The 27,057-nt window shown below is 48.4% G+C and overlaps 2 protein-coding genes across 3 annotated transcripts in view; one reads left to right on the forward strand and one right to left on the reverse strand.

Annotated features, from left to right (window-relative positions):
- Window positions 1-19,232, reverse strand: part of USP39 (ubiquitin specific peptidase 39) — a 36,504-nt gene extending 17,272 nt beyond the window's left edge. The window contains exons 1-7 of one of the 2 annotated variants that reach the window (XM_089326178.1): window positions 18,940-19,232; window positions 17,874-17,943; window positions 15,568-15,662; window positions 14,332-14,468; window positions 11,046-11,198; window positions 5,325-5,550; window positions 2,598-2,675 (exon numbers count right to left, since the gene is read on the reverse strand). In XM_089326178.1, the coding sequence (XP_089182304.1) occupies window positions 2,598-2,675; window positions 5,325-5,466 (220 nt within the window). In that variant the 5' untranslated portion in view covers window positions 5,467-5,550; window positions 11,046-11,198; window positions 14,332-14,468; ... (1 more) ...; window positions 17,874-17,943; window positions 18,940-19,232. Of the gene's footprint in view, window positions 1-2,597; window positions 2,676-5,324; window positions 5,551-11,045; window positions 11,199-14,331; window positions 14,469-15,567; window positions 15,663-17,873; window positions 17,944-18,932 lie in introns of both variants that reach the window. The other variant, XM_002709668.6, reaches the window with a different exon arrangement.
- Window positions 19,233-20,188: 956 nt separating this feature from the next.
- C2H2orf68 (chromosome 2 C2orf68 homolog) lies at window positions 20,189-25,707 on the forward strand. The gene is made up of 4 exons (XM_002709670.6): window positions 20,189-20,443; window positions 20,523-20,641; window positions 21,399-21,550; window positions 21,806-25,707. Exons 1-4 carry the CDS (start codon window positions 20,337-20,339, stop codon window positions 21,926-21,928), a joined length of 501 nt encoding a protein of 166 aa, XP_002709716.1. The 5' UTR covers window positions 20,189-20,336; the 3' UTR covers window positions 21,929-25,707.
- The last annotated feature ends 1,350 nt before the right edge of the window (window positions 25,708-27,057 follow it).

Below are 27,057 nucleotides of genomic sequence, written 5' to 3' on the forward strand. Positions count from 1 at the left end.
TTCCCTCCTCTGGTAACCACCATTCTGCCTTCTGCTTTCTTTTAATCTGAAAGGTAGAGTGATGGACAGACACAAAGACAAAAAGAAATCTTCTATCCAATGGTTCACTGCCCAATGCCCACAACAATTAGAGCTTCACTAGGCTGAAGCCAGGAATCCAGATCTCCCACATAGGTGGCATGGATCCAAGCACTTAGGCCATCACCTGCTGTCTTTCAGGGTGCATATTAGCAGGAAGCTGGATTGGAAGCAGCCGGGGGACTTGAACCAGGCACTCTGATATGGGATGTGGGTGTTCCAAGTAGCATCTTAATCACTGCATCAGATGCCCACCCCCCACTTATTTTAATGTGTATCCATTGTTATTTATTTGGAAGACAAAGAGATCTTCTATCAGCTGCTTCACTCCCATATGTCCACAACAGCCAGTCTGAGCCAGGAACTCCATCTGCGTCTCTGATGAGTGTCAGGAACTCAGTACTTGAGTCATCATCCGCTGCCTCCCAGGCGCAATCAGTAGTGGAGTGGCCAAGACCCAAACCCGGGTACTCTGGAATACAGGATGCAAGTGTCCCAAGCACCACAGTACCCACCCTCCCCCAGTTTTTTGAAGAGAATTTTTTTGTTTTAATTTTTATTTAAAAAGCAGAGAGACAGAGACATAAAAACCTCTCACCCACTGGTTCACTCCCCAAATGCCTACAATAGCCACAGCTAGGTTGGGAGACAGCCGAGCCCAAAACTCAATCTAAGTCTCCCACACGGGTGGCAGGGACCTAGGTACCTGAGCCATCACCTGCTGCCTCCTAGGGTACACACTGGCAGGAACCTGCAATCAAAAGTGAAGCCAAGGGGCCAGCACTGTGGTGTAGATAAAGCTGCCACCTGCAGTGCCAACATCCCCTACGGCTGCATGTTCGAGTCCCAGCTGCTCCACTTCTGATCCAGCTCCCTGCTAAGTGCCTGTGAAAGCAGTGGAAGATGGCCAAAGTGCCTGGCTCTCTGCACCCACATGTAAGACCTGGAAGAAGCTCCTGACTCCTGGTCAGCTCCAGCCATTGTGGCCATTTAGGGGCTGAACCAGTCTCTGCCTCTGCCTTTCAAATAAATAAATTAATTTAAAAAAAGTGGAGCCAAGACTGGAACCCAGGCACTCCAATATGGAACACTAGCATCCCAAGCAATGTTTTAACTAATATGTCAAACACCCACCTTTGCTTTCTGTGTTTATGAGATCAGCTTTCTCAGCTTCCACATATAAGTGAGAACAGTTTTTATCTATCTATATCTGACTTATTTCACTTAACTTAATGTCTTCTAGATATCCCTGCTTATTAAAAATACCACTGGGGAGGGCGGGTATTTGGCCTAGCAATTAATTTGCCATTATAGACACTCGTGTCCCACACTAGATAACCTGATTTGATCCCTGGGTCCAGCTTCCTGCTAATGCACAGCCGGGAGGCAGCAGTGATGACACAACTAGCTGGGTTCCTGCCACCTGCACCTGAGACTTGGGCTGAGCTCCCGGCTCCTGGCTTCAGAAAACTGCTGCTGGAGGCTTCTGAGGAATGAACCAGTGGATGGGAGCTCTGTGTATCTGCTCCTATCGAAATCTCAAGTTAAAAAAAAAACAACAAACTATTGGGAATATTACTATATTCTAACAAAAGCATGGAGAAGGGCCTACTATGGTTTAGATGTCATCATCCCCTAAAGGTTCACTTGTCAAAGATTTTGTCCCCAGGGTGGTGGTACTGGGAAGTGGTGAGACCTTTAAGAGGCAGGGCCCAGGGGCCAGCGCTGTAGCTCAGTGGGTTAACGCCCTGGATTGAAGCGCCGGCATTTGATATAGGCGCTGGTTCAAGACCCAGCTGCTCTACTTCTGATCCAGCTCTCTGCTATGGCCTGGGAAAGCAGTAGAAGATGGCCCAAGTCCTTGGGCCCCTGCACCTCCGTGGGAGACCCGGAAAAAACTCCTGGTTCCTGGCTTCAGATTGGCACAGCTCCGGCCGTTGCAGCCAACTGGGGAGTGAACCATCGAATGGAAGACCTCTCTCTCTTTGCCTCTCCTCTCTCTCTGTGTAACTGACTTTCAAATAAATAAATATTTAAAAAAAAAAAAAAAAAAAAAAAAGAGGCAGGGCCCAGCGGTAGGTCATCAGGCACTAACCTTTGAAGGAAACACTGGCTTCCTAGAGTTCTTCCCAAAATGAGATGTTGCAAAAGTCTGAGCCAGATCCTTGAGTCTCCCTTTCTCTGGCCTCCTATATCAATATTCTTTATATATATATTCCTATCATCCACTATGGGGCCCTCGTCAGGGCCTGTGACATGATATCTGGGTGTTCAGCATCCAAAACTGAGCTAAAAAAATTTATTTTTTTTACAATGTTGGCCTGCCTCAAGAATTTCATTACATTATGAAAAAGACTAACATAAGGCCTATTCAGGAAGAAAATTTAGCCTGTGTGTACGACAGATACCCTCCCCCCCTGCCCCCACAAGATAAACAGTTAAGAACAAAAGAATGGAAAGTTGCAAAGTTTTTTAAAGGGAGCTAACAAGAGCTTCTTTGTACAAGCAGCATGACTTACTCTTCTTTTTCTTCTTTGTGCCCCCAAGAGCTGAGTGCAGAGCATTCAGGAACCAAGACAGGAAGTCGACTCCATCGCCTGGAAAAAAGGAAAGGTGGCACACACTGAGGCTGGCAGTCATTCAGGAAACCCACACCACGACTCCGTGACTCCATTCCTGGATTTGCTCCTTCCTCTCTGGCCACATCACCCTGGTCCTGTTTATCCTCCTGTCTGAACACTTACTGCTGGCGCTCTTCAAGGTCAAGCTGTCGCTCTTCCAATCTTTCCTCTCTCACCAGGCTCTCTGAGCCACACTAGCATGTTCAATTTTCATCTCTAACCCAAATTGAGTCTCATTACCCAGGGACGGCCAAAACCAATGACCAACAACTTCTCCAGGGTAAGCTCAGGCTTCTGTGTTCTTTTCTCTAGCTGACAAAGATTCCTGTCTCAAATGGGAGAAATTATTTGCAAATTATGCAACTGATAAAGGATTAATACCAGAATCTAAAAAGAGATCAAGAAATTCCACAACAACAAAACAAACTTACTTAAGAGATGGGCCAGTGACTTAAAGTGACATTTTTCTTTTTCTTTCTTTTTTTTTTTTTTTTTTTTTTTTTTTAACAGGCAGAGTGAACAGTAAGAGAGAGACAGAGAGAAAGGTCTTCCTTTGCTGTTGGTTCACCCTCCAATGGCTGCCGCGGCTGGCGCGCTGCGGCCGGCGCACCGCGCTGATCCGATGGCAGGAGCCAGGTACTTCTCCTGGTCTCCCATGGGGTGCAGGGCCCAAGTACTTGGGCCATCCTCCACTGCATTCATGGCCACAGCAGAGAGCTGGCCTGGAAGAGGGGCAACCGGGACAGAATCCGGCGCCCCGACCGCGACCAGAACCCGGTGTGCCAGCGCCGCAAGGCAGAGGATTAGCCTAGTGAGCCGCGGCGCCGGCCTAAAGTGACATTTTTCAAAAGTGGGAATCCAAATGGCCAACAGACACATGTTCAGGATCACTAGCCATCAGGGAAACGCGAATCAAACCACAATGAGGTTTCACCTCACCTGGGTTAGAATGGTTTTCATACAAAAACCAACAAGCAACAAATGCGGTAAGGATGTGGGGGAAAGGGTACCTGAATCCACTGTTTGTGGGAAGGCAAACTGGCTAAAGCCACCATGGAAGACAGTTCGGAGACACCTCAGAAATCTGAATATAGCCCTACCATACGACCCAGCCATCCCACTCCTTGGAATTTACCCAAGGGAAATAAAATCGACAAATAAAAGAGCTATCTGCACCTCCATGTTTATTGCAGCTCAATTCACAATAGCTTAGACATGGAATCAACCTAAATGCCTGTCAACAAGACTGGATAAAGAAATTATGGGATATATACTCTATGGGATATATACACTATGTTTGTGTGACAACATAATTATCATGCCCAACAATGCTGTGACAGGAGAAACTGGGTAAGCTTATTCTTTGGCCACCCTGATTTTCCAACCAATGATGTTTTAGCTTTCCAGTGTTGTCGAAAGCTGGGCAACTCCAGCATCCACCCTTAGGCCAGGAGTCATCTACGGAGCACTGTGAATGCAGTGCTGGCCCATCAACAGCTCAGAAAAAATCTCTCCACAAAACTTTCATACCTGATGCAGCCTTAATATGAAAAGCCGGGACTATGGACAGAACTGGTCCAGGTGTTGCGTCATGGCAAGTTAAGCTGCCAACTACAGAGCCAGCACCCCATACGGACGCCAGTTCAAGTCCTAGCTGCTCTACTTCTGATCCAGCTCCCTGCTGATGCATAGGGGAAAGCAGCAGAGGACGGCCCAAGTGCTTAGACCACTGTACTCATGTGCAAGACCCAGAAGCAGCTCCTGGCTTCAGACAGGCCCAACCCTAGCTGCTGCGGCAGTTTGGAGAGTGAACCAGTGTATGGCAGACCTCTCTCTGTCTCTCCCTCTCTCTCTGTAACTCTGCTTTTCAAATAAATAGATAAATCTTAAAAAAAAAAAAAAAAAGGTTAATACCCTAGCCATGCTAGCTGTTGGAATTCAATGGTCCTACACAGCTTGGTTGTCACCTGGTCACAGGGCAAGGTGTTCTCAGAGGAACATTTTACTGCTATCTTGTAAACTCCCAAACACCATCAATAGCCATGCCATAACAAAAAGGGTCTTCAGAAAGTTCACAGATGATGCATATTATGAAAACATCATACAGATTTCAAATATTTTTGCATCCAAATAAATGTATTGCTTAGTTCAATCAGAGAGAAGTGAGGAACCTAACCATGCTGTACATCAGTCACTCATTTGGCTACTATCAAGATTCACTATTAAAAGTGAAAATAGGGGTCAGTGCTGTGGCGTAGCAGGTAAAGCGGCCCCCTGCAGTGCCAACATCGCATATGGGCTCCTGTTCAAGTCCTGGCTGCTCCACTTCTGATCCAGCTCTAGCTATGGCCTGGGAAGGCAGAAAATGGCCCAAGTCCTTGGGCCCCTGTACCAGTGTGGGAGACCCAGAAGAAGCTCCTGGCTTCAGATTGGCTCAGCTCCAGCCGTTGAGGCCATTTAGGGAATGAACCAGCAGATGGAAGACCTTTCTCTCTGTCTCTCCCTCTCTTTGTCTGTAACTTTACCTCTCAAATAAATAAATGAATCTTTAAAAAAAAAAAAAGTGAATAAATTTGTTCATTAAACTAGTTTTGTTGTCAAAGCAACAGGAGTGACCGTTTTTACCTTGTTTGGTGATCTGAAAAGTCTTCTTGCTGCAAAGGACAACAGCCTGAAGCATCTCGTGGGGAGAGACATGTGCCTTGAAATTTCGGGGATTCCAGAGCTTTCTCATCAGCTCCCCAAAACGCTGGACCAATAAGAACATGATATCCCCTGGAGGTCGCTTGATGTTCTTATAATTGTCTTCTTCCAAGAAGTAATTCCGGAGAGGAGGAACATTAGATAGTGCCTGCAAATAGAATATTCCAATTAATCCAAAGCCCTCTGGAGAATCCTATTCAGAACATCCTTCCCACTGAATCTGGTAGGAAGCACAGTTCTATGAAGACTGTGCTGATGTGGGTATCACAAAGGAATTTGTAAAAAGGTATTCAAATCTCCAAGCATTGAACAATTTATTTAATAATATCCTTTCTTTGGGGCCGGCGCTGTGGTGCAGTGGGTTAAAGCCCTGGTCTGAAGTGCCAGCATCCCTTATGGGTGCCAGTTCTAATCCCAGCTGCTCCTCTTCTGATCCAGCTCTCTGCTATGGCCTGGGATAGCAGAAGATGGCTAAATCCTTGGGTCCCTGCACCCACGTGGGAGACACAGAAGAAGCTCCTGGCTTCAGAATGGCATAGCTCCTGCTGTAGCAGCCATCTGGGGAGTGAAACAGTGAATGGAAGACCTCTCTCTCTATCTCTACCTCCCTCTGTAACTCTGTCTTTCAAATAAGTAAAATTAATCTTTTAAAAAAAATCCTTTCTTTCCCACTTTGATTATGTCTTAGACAATACTTAAATTCACAAGGTGCTGAAGGCTAGAAATCCAAATACTTTCTTCACCATCTTGTTTTTTTCTTTTTCTTTTTCCTTAAAAGCAGAGTGACAGAGAGAAAGAGGGGGGCAGAGAGAGACATCTTCCATCTACTGGTTCATTCCCAAATGCTTCCAACAGCCGCAGGTAGGCCAGGCTGAAGAAACTCCACCTAGGTCTCCTACATGGATGGCACAAAAGCACTTGGGCCATCAAATGCTGCCTCCCAGGGGCATCAGCAGGAAGCTAGACCAGAAGCAGAGGAGCCAGGACTCAATCCAGGCACTCCACCATGGGAGGCAGGTGCTCCAAGTGACAGCAACTCACAGTGCCGCATGCCTGCCACCTTTTCACCATCTATTTTGATTTACTACATATTTTTAAAAAATGACAATTGTCTTAATAAAATTTGATGCTTTCTTGCAATAAATCCACCTAACTGTAAATAAAAGTGAAGGCAGGAATGGGCATTTAGCCTAGTGGTTATGACACCCATGTCCTATGCATGGGTTAGATTCTCATCTCCAATTCCTGACTCCAGCTTCTTGCTAAAACAGACCTGGGAGGCAGCAGATGACGGCTCAGGTAGCTGGGTCCCTGTCACCATGTGAGAGATCTGGATTAAGTTCCTGGCTCCTGACCCAGCCAAGGCCTGGCTGTTGCAGGCATTTGGGGAATGAACCAGCAAATGGGAGTTTTTTCTCTTTCTCAAAAATAAAAATATACTCTGTTATGATGGAAAATGGTCAAAAGTTTAAAAGATCAAAAATAAATCAGACCTCATTAAGCAAAAAAGAGGAAGATAAACACATGAGTCAATTAGAAAACACATGCTGTGGCACAGCAGGTAAAGCCATTGCCTGAGGCACTAACATTCCATATGGACACTGGTTCAAGTCCCAGCTGCTCCACTTCCAATCTAGCTCCTTGCTAATGTGCCTGGGAAAGCAGCAGAAGATGGCCCAAGTGCTTGGGCCCCTGCACCCATGTGGAAGACTTGGAAGAAACTCCTGGCTCCTAGATTCAGATTGGCCCAGCTGTGACCATTGTGGCCATTTGGGGAGTAAATCAGTACATATCCCTCTCTAACTCTGCCTTGCAAATAAATGAATAAATCTAAAAAAAAACAAAACAAAACAAAACCAAAACCACCACACATGCTCGTTAGTATGAGCTCTAAAATTGGATGGAGACCACAGAATAGATCCAAAATAAAAATGGAACATCACCACAGGTTCTTCTTGGTAAGTTCCTGAGTCCTCACCAGCACAGTACTTACTGTAAGCCTGTTCCCTAGGCAAGGCCATTCACTGAGAACAGAGGATACTGTGTTCCACTGGACACAACAAACCAGGTATCTGGGAAGACAACTCAGGACACAAAGCACCACCACCAGTAGGACTGGGGAAGCCTCTACCAACTGACCCCAGCTAATGAAACAAGGAACCATCACCAGAAAAGGATTACTCTCAAAAACAGATAAAGTTTATCCTCAATCTCCGTTACCCATTTATGGAGAAACTTGCTCTCTGACTTCAGCAACAATACGAATAGCAGCAGGCATCCTCAGGGAGGAACTGTCCAGGCTCCAGAGGGATGACAGCAGCTTTCCACTCTATTTTAGCAGAAACGTCATCACAGAGAATTTGTTCATCTGCTTACTTTTATAAATAGAAACCTTCCTACAGGAGCCAAAACTCATCAGAAAGCCAGACTACTGGCCTGACCATATCCTAATCCTCTCACTCCACCCTGTAACAGCTTTCACAAAGCCATGAGAGGCTGTAAGAGAAGGAATTTGAAAAGACCCTTTTCACCCAAGAATTTGACCTGTCTAGGGACTAGGCATGATATCCAGGTAGGTATCAAATCTAACAGACACAGCATTACAATATTTTACCCAATTCTATATGGGAAAATGCCATTTAAAAAAGTCTAAAGGCCAAATAAGAAATGGGAGAAAACATCTGCAACATATACAACAGAAAAAGGCTGAAACAGGGGTACTTCAAAAAGCTCATGGCAGAGGTAGCACTAACTGCCACCTGGGATGCCAGCATCCCAAATCAGAGTGCCTGGTCCAAGTCCTAGCAACACTGCTTCAATCCAGCTTCCTGCTGATGTGCACCCCGACAGGCAAAAGATGATGGCTCAAATACTTGGGTCCTTGCTATATACATGGGGGACCACAAGGCGTTCCAGGTTCTTGGCTTTAGCGTGGTCCAGCTCTGGCAGTTGGGGACATTTGGAGAGTGAACGAGCAGATAGCTCTTTCTTTCATACAAAACAATAATAATTTATTTTTTTTTAAAGGCAAGTTTAAGGGCCTGCACTGTGGCATATCGGGTAAAGCTGCTGCCTGCAGAACCGGAATCCCATATGGGTACCAGCTCAAATCCCAGTTGCTCCACGTCCAATCCAGCTCCCTGCCAATGCACCTAGGAAAGCAGCAGAGAACAGCCCAAGTGCTTGGGCTCCTGCATCCACGTGGAAGACCCACAGGAAGCTCCTGGTTCCTGGCACAGGATCAGCCTAGCTCTGGCTGTTGCGATCATTTGGGAAGTGAATCAGAGGATAGAAGATCCCCCCCTTCTCTGTCTCTCCCTTTTTAGCCCCCCATAACTCTGCCTTTCAAATAAATAAATCTTTTTTTGAAATGTTTAAAAAAAAAAAAAAACAGTAAGTTTAGGGCAGGCATTATGGTTCAGTGCATTAAGCTGCCACTGGGGATGCCCACATCCCATTCTAAGAATGCCTGGTTCAAGTCCCAGCTATTTTACTTCCTTTCCTGCTTCTTGCTAACATATACCTGGGAGACAGCAGATGATGGCTCAAATACCTGAGTACCTGTTACTCATGTGGGAGACCTGGATGGAGTTCCTAGCTACTGGCTTCAACCTGGCCTATCTCTGGCTCTTGTGGGTATTTGGGCAGTAAGCCAGTGGTGGAAGATCTCTCTCTCTCTCACTCTGCCTTTAAAACAAACAAACAAATAAATATTTTAAAAAGGGGGCTGGTGTTGTGGTGCAGTAGGTTTAACTGCTGCTTGCAATGCTGGCATCCCATATGGGTACCAGTGTGCACCCCGGCCACTCCACTCCCAACCCAGCTCCCTGTTAATGTTCCTGGGAAAGCAGTAGAAGATGGCCCAAGTGCCTGGCTCCATGCCACCTAGATGGTGTTCTAGGTTCCTGGCTACATTCTGGCCCAGCCCCAGCCACTGCAGCCATTTAGAGAGTGAACCAGCAGAAGGAAGATTTCTATCTCTGCCTCTCTTAAATAAGTAATTAAAAAAAAAGGGGGGGGGGGTTGATGGTTAAACTATTAGGTTCTATTGATTATAACTCATCAATAAAATGAACATGAGATTATGATTAAGAATGCTGCACAAGAATATTAATTTCAGGGGCTGGCACTGTGGTGTAGCCGGTAAAGCTGCTGCCTGCAGTGCCGGCAATCCCATATGGGCGCCAGTTCGAGTCCCGGCCGCTCCAATTTTGATCCAGCTCTCTACTATGGCCCGGGAAAGCAGTAGAAGATGGCCCAAGTCCTCGGGTCCCTGCATGCACATGGGAGACCCAGAGGAAGCTTCTGGCTCCTGGCTTCAGATCAGTCCAGCTCCAGCAATTGCGGACAACTGGGGAGTGAACCAGTGGACAGAAGCTTTCACTTCATAATTTATACATTTTTGGTCAATAAGCCTATGGTTTTGCTTGCAATTTTTTAAATCAATTTTTTCTTGGAAAAATGATATTTTTAACCTATACTTATCAAGATTTCCTATTTTTTCTATAATGTTTACACGATATTCACAGAATAAAAAAAAAAGCTTTTAAATAGAAAATAGAACAACTCGGCCGGCGCCACAGCTCAATAGGCTAATCCTCCACCTAGCGGCACCGGCACACCAGGTTCTAGTCCTGGTCGGGGCGCCAGATTCTGTCCTGGTTGCCCCTCTTCCAGGCCAGCTCTCTGCTGTGGCCAGGGAGTGCAGTGGAGGATGGCCCAAGTGCTTGGGCCCTGCACCCCATGGGAGACCAGGAGAAGGAGAAGCACCTGGCTCCTGCCATCGGATCAGCGCAGTGCGCCGGCCGCAGCGCGCCAGCAGTGGCGGCCATTGGAGGGTGAACCAACGGCAAAATAAGGAAGACCTTTCTCTCTGTCTCTCTCTCTGTCCACTCTGCCTGTCAAAAAAAAAAAAGGACAACTGAGCATTCTGCTTTTCCTTTTTGGGGTATAAGCACAGGGGAGGAATAAGGAACCAGACAACCAGTACAATACATCATTTTAAAAAAAGGCATCTAGGCCGGCGCCGCGGCTCACTAGGCTAATCCTCCGCCTTGCAGCGCCGCCACACTGGGTTCTAGTCCCGGTCGGGGCACCAGATTCTGTCCCAGTTGCCCCTCTTCCAGGCCAGCTCTCTGCTGTGGCCTGGGAAGGCAGCGGAGGATGGCCCAAGTGCTTGGGCCCTGCACCCCATGGGAGACCAGGAGAAGCACCTGGCTCCTGCCTTCAGATCAGCGCAGTGCCCTGGCCGCAGCACACCAGCCGTGGCGGCCATTGGAGGGTGAACCAACGGCAAAAGGAAGACCTTTCTCTCTGTCTCTCTCTCTGTCCACTCTGCCTGTCAAAAAAAAAAGGCATCTAGTATGTTTCTTATTTGATACTGCCAGGCAATACCGACTCTATCCCTCTTTCCCTGGAAGTTCCAGAGGCTGGGAATCTCCCCCCACCTAAAGCCTCACCACTCACAGCAGCCCTCTGTGTAGACACAGAGAAATGCTGTTTGCTGCACAAAACTCAAGCGGAGTCCTCAGCAAGACTCGGAATCTGGGCCCACTGACCACAGGGAGGGAGGGATTTCCTGTCTGATACTCAGGCAGTTCCCAGGTTACTGTGTCCTCCTCACCATTCACATCTGGAACCTACCTGCAGGACAGCATTGGCATAATCGTTGGCCTTTATGTTATTCAGCCCCACGATCCCCGGCAGGTAAGTGGTACCATCATAGGCCCGGGACAATTTGGCTTGCTTGTCCAAGTTTGCAATTTGCTGCTTTGTGAATGTGGGCTTCAAGACATACTGCAAAACAAAAGAAAATCCTAAGTTGTTTTAGAGTTGTAAACAGTTCACAATATATACCTGGAATGGCAACTTCTGCCACAAACAAAAACATCATGCAACAGATATAAAGACAAAAGTACTTGCTAATCTGCAAGGGAATCTCTACATTGTTTCAAATATTTATTTATTTGAAAGACAGTTACTGAGAAGGGAAGAAAGAGAAATAGATAGATTTTCATCCTCTGGCTCACTCCCCAAATTCTCACAAGGACCAGGGCTGGACTACGCCAAAGCCAGGAGTCCAGAACTCCATCTGGGTTTCCCATATGGGTGGCAGGCACAAGTCTCCAATGCACCCTTTCCAGGCATATTAGCAGGGAGCTGGATGAGACGTGGAGCAGTCTGGACTTGAACAGGCACCCATATGGAGTCCCAGTGTTGCAGAAGGTGGTTTAATCCTAGACCAGGCCTAGGATCTCTATGTTTAACCTCAAATCACTGAGTCCCTCTTCAGACCTCACATCTGGTCTACTCATGAAAGTAAACTACCAGAAACTGTAGAGACTCAGGTCTCAGGATAGCAGGTTTCAGGTGAACCTCACGCAGACCAGCACATGTACCTAGCTCACGGGCAGGTGAACCTCCTCCCCTCTGGATAGGACTATGGATCTCCAGGACTTCCTGGGACTACAGGGACAGGATCAGAATCTTCCCAGTCACAGTTACCAGAGAGACTCTGTGGCATGCACTAGACAGAGGTCATCATGAACTCAGTGTGAATCTTTGCCTTTATTCCAGTTTCTCCCTCTGTAAATATTGTCCCTAACTCTCTTAACCACAGTTATTACCAGGCCTATAAAACTTCAAAAGCAATAAACAGAGTATTTCAAAAACTCTGAACACTAAAAATAAACATTAAAAATAAACAGCACCATAAACTCATAAAACTCAGCAGCAGAAATACACACCCCTTGCCTGGTCAATAGAGGCACTGTGGTGCACCAGGTTAGTCCATTGCCTGAGACACCCATATCCCATATGTGAGTGCCAGTAAGGGTCTGACTGCTCCACTTCTGATTCAGCTTCCGGTTAATAAATCCCGTGAGGCAGTGGATTATGGCTGAAGTGCTTGGGGCCCAGGCACCCACAAAGGAGACCTGAATAGAGTTCCAGGCTCCTGGCTTTGGCCTGGCCCACCTGTGGCTGTTGTGGGCATTTGGAGAGTGAACCAGTGTAGATGGAAGATCTCTCTGCCTTTCAAGTAGATGAAATAAACAAACACTGGTGCCAGTACAGGGTGCAGTGGGTACAGCCACCGCCTGCAGTGCTGGCATCCCATATGGGTGTTGGTTTGAGTCTCAGCCACTCCCCTTCCAATCCAGCTCCCTGCTAATGCACCTGGGAAAGCAGTAGAAGATGGCCCAAGTGCTTGGGCCCCTGCACCCACATAGGAGAACCACAAGAAGCTCCCAGTTCCTGGCTTCAGATTGGCCCAGCTCAGGCCACTGTGGCCATTTGCAGAGTGAACCAGTGTATGGAAGATCTATCTCTCCCTCTTTCTGTAACTCTGCTTTTCAAATAAATAAATCTTCCCAAAAAAATTAAAAATATGTACCACTTGCTAAGAAGGAAAATAATCAACAGTCCAAAACTAACTGAGGCCTACAACAAAGACTTTTCACTCTCTCCACTTAAGAACAAGATCCCAGAGCCAGCTCTGTGGCACAGGTTAATCCTCCGCCTGTGGCACCGGCATCCCATATGGGTGCTGGTTCTAGTCCCAGCTGCTCCTCTTCCAATCCAGCTCTCTGTTGTGGCCTGGGAAGGCAGTAGAAGATGGCCCAAGTCCTTGGGCCCCTGCACCCGCATGGGAGACTGGGAAGAAGCACCAGGCTCCTGGCTTCGGATCAGCGCAGCTCTGGGTGTTGTAGCCATTTGGGGAGTGAACCAACGGAAGGAAGACCTTTCTGTCTCTCCTTCTCACTGTCTGTAACTCTACCTCTCAAATAAATAAAAAAGAAAAAGAAAAACCTAAAAAAAAAAAAAAAGAAAAGAAAAGAAAAAAAGAACAAGATCCCTTGGCACAGGTCTCAAATTGGAGCTCCCAGATGGGACACGCCACATCATGGATGAAAAGGAGCCAGAAATTGTTATGCAGCTTGATATCCACTGTCTATGCCAGGCTCAATTCATATCTCCACTCTAAAATATGGAAGGATAATTTATTTCACAAAAGCACTTTATGGGGCAGATGTTTGGCACAGTGGTTAAGTTGCCATCTGGGATGCCTACACCCATAGTGGAGAGCCTGGCTCAATTCCAAGTTCCTTCACTTCAATCTAGCTTCCTGCTAATGCACACCAAGAGGCAGCACTTGGGCCCCTGCCACTCATATGGGAGACCTGGATTGAGTTCCAGGCTCCTGACTTCAAAATGGCCCAGACCCAGCTGTTGTAGCATTTGAAGGATGAACCAGTGGATGGAAAAACTCTGACTCTGTGCATCTCTCTTTCAAACAAAATTAAAATGACAAAATTTTTAAAATCCTCCAAACAACAAAAGTACTAACTCCTATTACAAAGTAGCCACAGGCCCAGCATTGTGGCACAATGGATAAAGCTTCCACCTGTGACACTGGCATCCCGTATGGCTGCTCACATCTGATCCAGCTCCCTGCTAATGTTCCTGGGAAAGCAGAAGATGGCCCAAGTGCTTGGGCCCTTGTATCCATGTGGGAGATCCGGAAGAAGCTTTTGGCTCCTGGCTTTGTTCTGGCCCAGATCTGGCTGTTGCAGCCATTTTGGGAGTGAACCAGCAGATGGAAGATCTCTCTGTCTCTAACTCTGCCTTTCGAAAAAGTAAAATAAAAAAATGTTTAATGTAAAACAAATCTGTAAAAAAAAAAAAATGGAACCATATTTCTTCAGTCCTGGCCCTCACCGTTAAGACAGAAAATGACATTCAGGTCACAAACCACAGACCACAATTATGAATTCTTATGTTACTCGCTTTCCTTGGTTCTTCCCAAAAAGAAGCCTATTAAGGCCAAGAGACTGAGGGTTCTTCCCCTCACCATGGGTGACATAGTTCCCAGAGAGCCCTGTGAAAGCTCCCCCATCAATCAGCACCAAACCAGCCCTCTTGGACACACCGTGATGTCCTCCAGCGAGGAGTCAATGATCTCGTAGTTGTCTGGGAGGCAGTAAAACTTGAGGGTGTGGAGGTTGAGGAAGACATGATGGCTGAACTGGACGCTGTGAATGTAAGCATGAGACTTCAAACCCCGGCCTGTAGGGAAGGGTAAAAGGCTGTGAGACAAGGGCACGTCCTGGAGGGGCACAGATCAGGTTTGCTTTCCCTTTCGTCACCTTGCACTAGAACACGTTACAGTCAGCAAAAACAAAGCACTCTGCCATTCATGAAATGACTCTCCCACATGAACGTCTCTCATCACAAAAATTAGCAAGAAAGTATAGCACAGTAGTTCACTTCATTCCCTACACAGCGTAAGACATTAGCTAAGGAAACCCATTTCAAAATGAAAATGCATGTGATATATGAGTTAGTTTCATACAGGCCACAAGTCAGGAATAGCTCATGTGTACATGCACATACACACGGGCACACGGACGTATCCTGTGACAGTCCAACATTACTGAGTCCTGAGTCTCCTACTGTCTGTGTCAGGCCAATCCTGCACCCATGTACCCTCACTCAGTCTGGAACTCCTGGACTCTCCCCCTCTCCACCCATTCAAATCCTCCATGTCTTGCTAGTTCAAGTCCCACCTTACCTCCTCCATGAACTCAAGATAACCTTCCAGCTAACACTGATTTTTGCATAGTTCCTACTGTCCTTATTTTTACTGTGACACAGTCTAACAGTAATCTTTATTGTCTTGTAGCACTCAATGATTGTTTCATGAGTCAACTTTGACTCTTTATAAAAGCAAAAAATGTAGTTTGTATCTCTAAAGTAAAGAATGTAGTTTGTATCTCTTTTGAATTCTTCCCAATACCATGTATACAGCACTGGTATGAATGAGTGGAAATAAAAAAATAAAAAAAAAGTCCTTAGAACAAAAGCCTTCTCCAAAAAGATACACGTGTAGAAAACAGTAGAGATTCAGAAACCCAGAGTCTTTGAGATCATAATCTTTCATACAACTCATTCTTTCTTCCTTTCACATATATTCAGATTTTGACTGCAAAACTTCCTACTGGTATTCTAAAAGTACTCCAACTTCCTAGGAATAAAGATAGGAAATCTTACACAGGACTCCTGAAAGTAGTTTACTTTATTTCAAAGCAACAACAAAGCTCACTGGAATACACCTGCAATTGGCTCTGAAAACTTAACAATTTTATAATTTATAACGTTTATTTACCCTGAAAGTACTTGCCACACACCAAACAGGCATACGCGTTGATATGCGACAGGGAGATGGAACACAGTTTCTCAAAGTCAAAGTCTAGCACACTCCTATAAAAACCAAAACAGAATAGAAAAAATAAAAATGATTAGGACTGGACACCTGGGAGAGCATCCAAATGACCCAGCCTTGCCTCTACATCCCACAGTGTTACACAGCATCATTCGGAGAACGGCTTGGCGGCCATGAACACTAGTGTTCCCCACCTCCACCACAGTGCCCCGAGCAGCATCAGGGGTCTCCACAACACACAATGCCCATGACCTTCTTTCTTACTAGTATTTGTAACCAGCCACTTTCTCTGGAGGGAAAGCTACAGCAGAACTAAAACTAAAGTAGCAGGGCCCAAGAGTATTCTGTGGATGAGAGGACATGAACAGAGTGAATAAACCCTTTTATAAGAGAAAAATGGAATTTTGCCCATAAAAATAAATGGCAAGTCTAAAGACTTTTAGGAGAACAACTACAAACAGGTCCATTTATTCAAGTGCAAGGTAATAGTATGTGAGTACTGGGTAATGAAGAATAAAAAACTACCTCCACGGAATCCATGGATAGCAAAAGGAGCACTGCTGACGTATTAACTCTTACCGACTATGATCCCACAGAACTGCACTACCTAATACAGGGGTCACTAGCAACACGTGGCTATGGATAATTAAACTTTAGGTAACTAAAATTAAATGAAATCTGAAATTCAATTCTTCAGTTGTATGGTATAGAAGCCACATTTCAAGTACCCAATAGGCGTATGTTGCTCAAGCTTTCCTTGCTGGACAGTCCTTCCCAAGGGCAATTCCATTACTGCTCAAAGCTCTGTAGGCAGTGCTACCCTGGGACACAGGCTGGAAGGTATCCAACATGCCACCTCCGACTCAGTGAAAAAAATAGCATAACGAGGTGACTATTTCTGCTTTCAAGAAAATTTTTGTTATCTTCCTACTGAGTCCTAGGCACCCAGAAAAGTACCGCGTATGTAATCGGTACTCAATAAATACTTAAATTTGCTACTACAAATTATTACAACACACAAACTCAACATGAGCTAAGAGCTCTTCATGCATATGCCCACCCTTAAACAACATGCTCTCTGACGTTTCTACAACACGTATTCTACCAGTTTAAATGAAGAACAAGTTCAAGTCCTGGCTCCACTCTGGATCCTAGCTTCCTGTTAATGTACATCCTGGGAGGCAGCCTTTACTACTAAAGGCTCAAGTAGCTAGGTCCCTACCACCCATGTGGGTGACCTGGACTGAGTCCCTGGCTCCCAGCCAGGCATTTAAGGAGTTAACCTACACACGGGCACTCTCTGCCTCTCAAATAAACAAACAGAAATTGTTTATGAACATTGGAGCAGATACTTGGTACAGCAGTTAAGACATCACGTGGGTCGCTCACAGCCATATCAGAACACTGAGTTTGAGTCCCGGCTCTACTTCCAATTCCAGCTTCCTGCTAATTCAAACCCTGGGAAGCAACACATGACAAACAGCTCAAGTACACCCATGCGGGAGACACCAACTGAGCTCCTGACTTTGGCCCGGCCAGCCCTAGTTGTGGGCATTTAAGGAATGAATCAACAGGTAGAAAATACCTCTCTCTCACTCTCTCACTCTCTCTCTCTCTCTCTCTCTGTCTCCCTTTCTTTGCCTTTCAAACAAAGATTAGGCCAAAAAAATGTTTAAAAATTTTATTTATTTATTTTTTATTTATTTGAAAGTCAGTTACACAGAGAGAGGAGAGGCAGAGAAAGAGAGGTCCTCCATCCAGTGGTTCACTCCCCAATTGGCCGCAACAGCCAGAGCTGCGTTGATCAGAAGCCAGGAGCCAGGAGCTTCCTCCGGATCTCCCACATGGGTGCAGGGGCCCAAGCACTTGGGCCATTTTCTACTGCTTTCCCAGGCCATGGCAGAGAGCTGGACTGGAAGTGGAGCAGTAGGGTCTCAAACCGGTGTCCATATGGGATGCCGGCACTCCAGGCCAGGATGTTAAGCTGCTTAGCCACAGCGCCGGCCCCTTAAAAAAATTAATTGAAGGGGCCGGCGCTGTGATGCAGCGGTAGACCCGCTGCCTGCAGTACCGGCATCCCATATGGGAGCTGGATCAGAAGTTGAGCTGCCCATTTAGGATCCCAGCATGAAATCAGGGCTTTATCTGCCACACCACAACACCAGCCCCTTAACCTGTGTCTTAACCACTAAGCTAAAAGACTGGCTCCTCCACTGTTCTGCTACCTCTGGTGTCTTTACCCTACTGACCTGTTAATGGTATCCAGGTACGGGCAGTGGCGGCTCCTCCGGTCCTCAGAATCCACGCGGCCATTCTTCGCTAAAAGGAAAATCACCACAGGCTTTGAAAATGAGAAACCAGTACTCAAGGCCAAACACAGAAGGAAGACACAACTGAAGACACACTAGCACGCAATCCATCAAGATGAGCTCCCCATTAACATAAACTCCTTTCAGAGAGCAACAGCAACCAAAAAAATGTCTGCTAGTGGAATAAGCCTCAAACTAGGAGAATATATTTGGTACACGTATAAACAAAAATCCACTAATCTATTACATAAAGAATTCCATGAAGCATGAGAGATATGAAACATATCACAGGTTACAAGATAAACTGAATGTAACATCCACGAACAATTTAAATAGCATAAATGAATGCCCTTCAATCTAACACTTGCCAAGAACTATAAGGTTTTACTCTATTTGCAGGCTAGGGAGTTAGTCTGGCAGTTTCGTGGATGCTAATGGAAGACCCCCAACTATTGGGTCTGAAACAAAGGAGTCTGTTACAGCAGTAATAGCAGCAGCCAAAAGACAGCCTTGCTATCCATTCCCTTCGTCAGCTCTCACAAGGCAACATTAAGAACCCACGCACAGTGCGCTGCCCGAGAGGGGCAGAATCCTGAGGCTGGAGATCCTAACTCCTTTTTTAAACGGGGCTGTGTGTTGGCCACCTCCTTCGCTCTACTGGGAAACGGCACCTCTGCCCTCCCAGACTGTTCACTATAGGAACACCTTTGACGAGCCAGCCTCTGGTCGCTGTGTGCACAGAGACGCGGGAAGCCGATGGAGAAGTCTCCCAACACCAGACTGCAAATTACAGCAGGATCCTACAGCTGAGGGCTTATGGGAAAAGTGTTGCTGCTGCTGCTATCAGAAATACTCAAATAACTACGGTTACTAACACTGCCTTCATCGGAACATCTGTATCCCCCTCCCCCATCCAGGCGGGGAAGTAGCAGAAAGTCAAAGACAAAACGGAGATGGCGAAGGTGGGGCTCGCGCCCTGCCCAGCCCGGCCTCGCGCACCTCGCACCTCCCGCTCGGGCTCCGAGTCCTCGTCCGCATCGCGCTCCCGTTTAATCCGCACCACCGGGACGGCGGCCGCCGAGGCCTCGCGCGCGCTCGCCGGCTCGACCTCCCGCTTCACGCGAACCGGGCTGCCGCGGGAGCTCGCCGCCTCCGGCTCCCGCTCCCGATCTCGCTCTCGCTTGACACGACCCGAGCTGCTTCGGGACTCGGACTCGCGCTTCCCGCGGGTGGAACCACGGGACTCCCGCTTGGACCGGGCAGACATCTCCACTACCGGAGAGATCGTCCAGCGCAGGCGCCAGGCACGCGCAAATGCGCGACGCGCAGCCAATCAGGGGCGGGGCCGGTGGAGCCCGCAAAGCTCCCTACGGGTCGCCAACGGGGACAAATCTATGGCGCTACAGAAAATTGTGGGCGGAGTCGCTTCATTCCTGGCATCCTTAGGCTCCGTGCGCTTCTGGGAACGTTTTGTGGGCTAATTTCCTCTTTACCTATCATTTTCAGCCTAAAATAACCTGAACTTTTTCCTGCCTATACGGTTTTATAACTCGCACGAGATACTTAGCGCCTCGGGATGTCGTCTCCCCCAGTCCTGGCTCCTCTGAGACTGACGGCCCTGCACGGGAAAACAAGGCGATAAAGCCCGTGCGGCAACGTGGCAACCCTGATTCCACAACTAGAGGGTTCTAGCTGTCAGCAAAATGCTAAGGCCAATAAAGCTCTAACCTAGGAGCCTGCTATTACCTTGTTTGCTTGTTGGTTTGTTTACATTGGGGGTATAGCTGACCCACAAGGACCTGCACGTTTAACGCGCTCGGTTCGCTCCGTTCCCACGTGGATGCACCGTGACATCGCCACGATCTAGGGGTCCTGTCCGGCCTCAACCCGAGTGAGCCTGTCCTGGGCGGTCCGGAGCTCAAAAACCCTGGGGCTGGTACTGAGCGACTAGAGCAGGGCAGGGGAGGGCCGGGCGAGTCTTCGCGGAGCCGTAGCCTGCCCCAGCACCTGGTCGCCTACACAGCTTATTTGAGAAAGGTGCTCTCCGTGTTCCCATTTACAGGTGAGGAAACTGAGGCACGGCGGGGTCAGCTCAGTTCACGCAGCTGGTGCGAGTAGTGTTCACAGGCGTTAGTAGATGTGCCTTTTTTTCTGAAATTTTTTGATGTACCAACTGTAAGCCGAAGTCCTTGTTTCCTTTTGATGACACAAAACAGCCCCGCCTCCACCCTGTCGGCGCCGCGAACTCCGCGCGCCGCGGCGCTCGGTCCCGCCAGCCCTCCCGCGGCCGGAAGTCGGGACTCCCGGCCGGAAGCTGAGCGCGGGCTGGCTCGGGCCTCCACCGGCGGGAGGGCGGCCGTTGGGGCCGTTGAGGTGGCGGCGACTCTGCGCCCAGGGCTCCAGATGGAGGCGGCCCGGGATCCCGGGCCCAGGCTCTGCTGCAAGCCTGGCGGGCGGCTGGACATGAGCCACGGCTTCGTGCACCACATCCGACGGAACCAGATCGCCCGGTACCTCCCCGCCCCGCGCCACCGCCACCCTTGGCCTGGCCCGGCCGGCTGTCCCTGACTCCCGCTCGGCTCCCCGCAGGGACGACTACGACAAGAAGGTGAAGCAGGCGGCCAAGGAGAAGGTGAGGAGGCGGCACACGCCTGCGCCGACGCGGCCCCGCAAGCCCGACCTGCAGGTGTACCTGCCGCGACATCGAGGTGAGGCCACCCGCCCCGCCGTCTCCTCCAGCCTACGCGCTCTTCCCTTCCACGTAGGGGGCTCGGTTGACCTCATCCCTTCCTCCCCGGGGCTCCCAGATCTCCACTCAGTGATTCTTCCCAGGGAACTGGGAAGGCTCATGGCCCCCAGTTAAGCATCGCTGGGTACCTGGAGGCCGTTGTCTGTCTGCTGGCTTGCCCCATCGTACCGTGCTGTACGTAGCATTCCCACCACCTGCCAGGGAGGAAACCTGACGCAACTATGAGCGACCAGGAAGGAAGTGTAGGATCAACCCAGCAGTTGGCCTTTTCCCCAACTTCCCTGCGACCTAGAGAGACCACATAGGGCACTGAAACTGCTCAGCATTCAAGGGCTTTTAGATCTCTATACTGAGTCTGAAGATAAGGATTATCATTTCTATGTCACAGCGAACCTTCAAGGAGGGTGCAAATGGTGTGGTCAAGAGCTCAGTCAATGGCAGAACCTTGAATTGAACCCAGGTAGAGCTCTCTCTACCCTTACACTACGTTCCAGTCCTCTTTGCCAGATACTTGACACTGTGTACCTCCTCAGTGACAGGAGTGTGCTGGCCTCCAAGCAGGGACACAGAGGTAAATCAAAGTGACAGGTGGCACACACACACAGTGTCCCCAGGCAGACTGGTGCTTTCTTCATAGTACGTTTCCCTGCATCTTCTCTGTGGGCAGGGGCTTCCGCGGCGTCTCCCTCTTCCCTCACTCTGATTCCTCCTTCCAGATGGCTCTACCCGCCCAGGCAACCCAGACTTGGAGGAGTCCAGTGAAAGCAGCAGTAGTGGTGGCTCTGAACTAGAGCCTTCTGGCCATCAGCTCTTCTGCTTAGAATACGAGGCGGACAGTGGCGAGGTCACATCAGTTATCGTGTATCAGGTACGCTCCGCAGCAGCAGCTGCAGCCTGGGCTGCCACACAGTGATTCCCAAAGGGGGAATGGGGTGGGTGGGTGGGGTTCATGGCCCCCAGTTGAGAGTCATTACTATTACAGGGGATATCTGAGAAATGACAGGTATGGGCAAAAAGCCTTGAGCCAAGCAGAGTTCTGTAAGAAAGTGTTGTCCAGGGATAGGGCAGGTTGCCTTTCTAGAAGCATCCAGGCCCTGAGCTTCCTGACTCTTCCTCCACATAGGACGATGACCCAGGAAGGGTGAGCGAGGAGGTGTCTGCCCACACGCCTCTGGATCCGCCCATGCGAGAGGCTCTCAAGTTGCGTATCCAAGAGGAGATTGCAAAGCGCCAGAACCGTCACTGACCAACTTGAAAGCATTCTTTGCAGGCTGGATTCACTGCCCGTGGAAGAATTCTGCCCAGGGAGCTCAGCCGTAGCCTGAGGGCACCTGCACCACTGTTTGATCTTGACACTGCCAGAGCTGCTGCATCCCCAGGGTCATTCCAAGACTCCACCTGGCCCGTGTCCCCCACAACCGTTTACTGGTTGGCCTGTTGACCACCCTCATATTCTGGAATTCTCTGAGAATTCGGTGTGGCTGACTTGGTGTTCTGGGAGCACAGGCTTGAGGGCGAACCAGGGTCCATGAAGCCTTTCGCCATCATGCTGCATTCTCAGAGGTCACATGCCTGGCTGCTTCGTGTCCCACCCAGCTCTGTGAGCGCTGTTGTCATAGTTCCTTTCCTTCGTGTTGTGCTCACTTCACTTCCACCCGTGTTTCCCTGGACTTTTTTTTTTTTTTTTTTAGCTTTATTCTTTGTTTTTCCTTTTCTTCATCTCTCTGCCTCAGGTCGAATCTCTCAGTTCTCTCCCCACCCCCTCAACAGGACTGTGCACCTGCAGCTGCTCAGGACCTTGGAGGGGGGGACTGTGAGGCTCTGTCTTTCCAACAAGTTCTCCAAGTAATTCTGACGCCAGAATAAAGTGGGAGACCTTTATTTCTGAGGCCCACTCACAAGCACGTCTCCCTCCCCTCCCATGCTTTCGTGAGCTGCTTGCATGCGCCACACCACTGTCAGACAGCAGACCTAGGAAGAAGATCCTGGTGCTAAACTGCAAGGATTTCTTGCAGCAAAACCTGCCTGGAGCTGCAGAATTCCAGCTGCAAATAGCTGCGAATAGACTCCTCTGCTCAGGACAACCAATGGAGAATTATCAAAGCAAGCTTGAAACTAACTCTCCAACCGTGACTTAAAAGTCTAGACCATAAGTACAAAGGGAAACTCAACATTAACAATAATTGCCTGTTTGGAGCCCTAGTTGCAAAAAAAAGGTGGGGGGGGATTAAACAACTCTCCTTATCTGTTCCCTCTCCCTGTCCAACGTCCTGTCCCATGCTTCCTCCCTCGCTATCTCAAGGATATGCATAAGGCAGCTTCAAAAAGTTCATGGAAGGTGGAATCGAAAGACAGCCTGAATTGTCTGTGAACTTCTTGAAGCCCTCTGGTGTACGTATAACTGAGGTCCTGAAAGAGTCCCAGGATAGCGCTGCTCTTCCCTAGGGAACATTTTTTTCTACCACAGGGTTAGGCTAAGGTCTGAAGTCCACAAGACATCGTGTGCACCAAAGTTTCCAAGGCATGTCTATCTGCGAGCAAATCGGCGTGACCTCAGTGACTTGAAGTTTACAGCTTAAGTGAGCCGGTGAGCCCTGGAACTTCCCGAAACCAAAGCCCCCTGGCCCCCTGGTTTCTCCACATCAGGGTCTCAGGATCAGTCTGGCAGTTCTATTGAGCAGGTTCTTCTCCTAAAAGACACCCAAGGGAACTGTTGGTCTGTGCCCCGCACTCCTGAAAATCATCTCCCTCCAAATGGGGCAAGGCGGCTCCTTCAGCTACGCCATTAGAACGTGGAATGCTGAGTTGCAGCCTGCAGCGCCAGGGAACGCTGGGACAGTGAGTGAGGCAGATAAGGTCGAGGGGCCTGGTTGTGAAAGCCAGTGAGCAGAGTGCTGCAAACCCGCAAAGCTGCACCAGGTTAAGTGCCTTGAACTTACCAGTCCTGGGCTCAGGTCTACTTTCAAAGGAGAAAAGTCTTTGCCCTCTACTTAGGCAGCTGGCTAAAAGAAGTGCCTTCTGTTCACTACCCTCCACAGCCTGGGTCATGGAGGCTGTGCCGAGCCCTACCCCCATTCTTCACACAGCCTAGACCAGTCACTCTAGTCCTCCAGCTCCTCAATGGATCCTATGGTTGGGACATAGGACTTCACTGGAATTCCATGACGGCTTAGAAGGAAATACTTTCTGGATTCATCTCACAACTGGATCACCTGTGTCCTATTTTTATAGAACTCAGAACACCAGAGGGTTGAAGTCTGGGGGCATGACCCCTGACATTTGAGCTTCTGTTCCTGTTTTGTGTGGAGGGAAGTTGTCAGTGTTTACACATCGTGTCCTTTCGTGTGTTTGTCATGGGATCCTCCGAGATCCCCTCAGGTAGATGGATTGAAACTCCTTGCCTCTAAACTTGCTTTTCTTGCAGCACTTTGCTTATCAAGTGTATGTAAAACATTTTCTACCCAACAGAGCACTCTAATCCGTGTAGCATGACCTGTAAAGCACTAAGCCTTGTACCTGGAAGAGAGCCTGTCCATCAGAACTGGGCTCTTGGAGGCAAGGCTGCCTCTGCAGACGGACAGCCTCAGCCTTACCGCTGACTGCCACCCCCTACTGGGAGCCCAAAAATGGTACTATCTCGTCACCGGACCTGCCTCCAGACACCTTCCACCAGTTACAAAAATTGGTGCTTTGCCATCCAGGACTGTGTTCTCCCACTGACTCCAGGATGTCTCAGGACTGCCCTGTGTTGTGTGGGACAGTGGCAACACTTTTGGACTAAATAGAACTTTCCAACTGGCTGCTTCATAATCAGTGTTCGTTTGATTAGATAAATTCTTGGCTGTCTTAAAAAAAGTCTGATAGGCATATCTCTCAGCATTCAATATGCAGTATTAATTCTTAACTGAAGGTAAGCCTGGATTTTAACGCTTTGTGTTTCCTGAGCCAGCAGGTGATGTCATAGGTACAAGGAACCTGGGCTTGCAGGGACTTTGGGCTGTGCAAGAGTAAACACTAAACCTTGAATCATAGCCAGTTGGCAGAGGTAGTGCTTAAAGAATGTAACACAAGAAAGGAAGGGAATTATACAACCTTTTGGTTTGTTTTTGTTTTGTTTTTTAATTTGAAAGAGCTCCCATCCATTGGTTCACCCCCCAAATGTCCACAATGACCATGGCCTGAGCTGGGCTAGGCCAGAGCCAAGCTTCAGTCAAGGTCTCCCATGTGGATCGTAAGAATCCAGTTACTTGAGCCATCACCGCTGCCTTCCAGAGTCTGTATTAGGGAGCTGGAGCCAGGAATTGAAACCAGGTATTCCTGGTGGGACATGGGCATCCTAACCACTGGGCCAAACCACCTTTCTCTAGAAAACCTTGTACCCATTGAGAGAGCCTCTGGAGGCCAACCAGCCAGTGGGCCCTTGTAGGCAATTACAAGCGCATCTCCCTGTGGAAAGTATGCTCATGTGGTCGGTCCACTCTGAGGGGCACTGCCTGCTAGAGATGAGCCCACGTGGAAGTGTTTGGAGGTAGTATGCATTCAGTGCCATTCATTTGGCAGGACCAGTGAATGGTTGGTAGATCCCCAGCCAGCTCACAAATTTAGGGGAACCTTTCTAAGAAGAAAGAACAGTAAGGACATCACTTTCCTACCTCTGAGCTGCCTTTTGGGAGAATTGCCATGGCATGTTGACAGTTAACTACTTGAAACGTCTTAAATCCCCTCATCGAATTCCAGCCCTGTCGAGGAATCAGCTGGGAGGAGCCATAGGCACCCACCCCAAACGTCCCCAGGAGTTGGAGCAATGCTCAAAACGAAAACCTGAGTGACAACTCCACTGCCTGCAACAGATGAGACTGCACTGTTTGTGTTAAATGTATAAAAAGCCATATGTTCTGTTTCCTCATTTCCAGTGTTTCTGCTGTGTGGATTAATAAAATTAAGTGCAAATTATGTGACTGGCCCAAGAAAAAAGGTTCTTTTAAAATACAGTATTTTTTTAAACAATAAACTTTTTTTACAGCACTGTTTTTGCCAAGAGTTGTGAAATCACTTATGTACATGGGGGACTGGAGATAAAATGCCGGCCGTAAAGTCATTGCACCACAGAATCAGCACTGGGAATCTCATCTTGCTTTTCCTGTAATTAAGAACTGTCCTGATTGGAACATACCAGCCAGAACTCATGAAGCATTAGAGCTGGAAGGGCATTTGTAATGGCATTTGGTCCTGCTTTCCTGGTGCAGGACTCTTCCCTACCAAGCACCCAGGAGGAGCTCTCCTTTCATAGAGAGCTCTATCTTAGGGCAATTCTGTTTTAGGAATTAGATTGTCATATTGAGCCAAAAACTACCTCCATGTCACAGCTGTGGGGTGCTGACGCCTTACCCCATCATGTTAGCACAGCGAGCTTTGAACCCCACTGGTGGTCCTGCCATGATTGGAAAGCACTCAAACCCAGCTCAGCATACAGTGAATGTTGAGTGAGAACCCCAAAGCCCCCAGCGGGATCACAGCTCTAGTGGGCAGATGAGAAGAAGCTGCCTGTTAACAGTGGGAAGGCTGCTGAGCAGGACCATGGTTCCTCTGAATTAGAGACACCCTCCTCTGTCCTCAGGCACAGAGCCTGGCTAGTAAGTAGGTGGGCTGGATTTTATCCTCCCTCACCCATTTAGCCAGATATTACAGTCCTGGCTCCACACAGCCATGCTTCTTGATGTGACTGGGAAACGCTCTCTCCTTCACGCCACTGTAGGGTTTCTTCATCTCTCTACAGCACAGGGTCCTGTTTGTGCACATAACCTTTGCCTTATCAGTGTCACTTCCCAGCTTGCAACCGCCTGGGCCCGCACACCCTCAGATCAGGATTTGCCCCGGGGTTAGCTCACCAGTGCTCCAACACGCACGGGGCTGCCAGGCACACTATGTATGTGACCGGAAGTATTCCACCCTTTTTGGTCATGAAAAGAATGTCCAGGAGTGGACGCTTGACCTACAAAGTTTGGTGAAGCCAGCGGATGGTTGCCACACTATCCCGTTTCCTTTTCCTAAATCCTGACGCCCCTCTCACCTTCCTCTTCATTGCTTGGCAAGACCTGGCCGTGTTAATTCTTACCTCCCCTACACTGACACCTACACGAGTCTGTTTAGAATGGCTAACCTTTGGTCTCCGTCTCAAGCAAGTACTGAGGAGTTGGGAAACGCGTCTAGGGCACGGACTGCTGTTCAGCACTCCGTGTACTCGTACGCCAAGAAAAACAACGTTTATCTGTTGAAAGCAACCCTCCTCCCGAACCTGCGGAGCTGCGGGAAGCACAGGCCAAAGTCAGGGCGCCTGAGTTTCCTAAGGAACAACCAAGGCTTTGTGCTCCCTTC

This window comes from Oryctolagus cuniculus, chromosome 2, assembly GCF_051225735.1.
Source record: "Oryctolagus cuniculus isolate XC-2025 breed Fujian yellow rabbit chromosome 2, ASM5122573v1, whole genome shotgun sequence".
NCBI lineage: Eukaryota > Metazoa > Chordata > Mammalia > Lagomorpha > Leporidae > Oryctolagus > Oryctolagus cuniculus.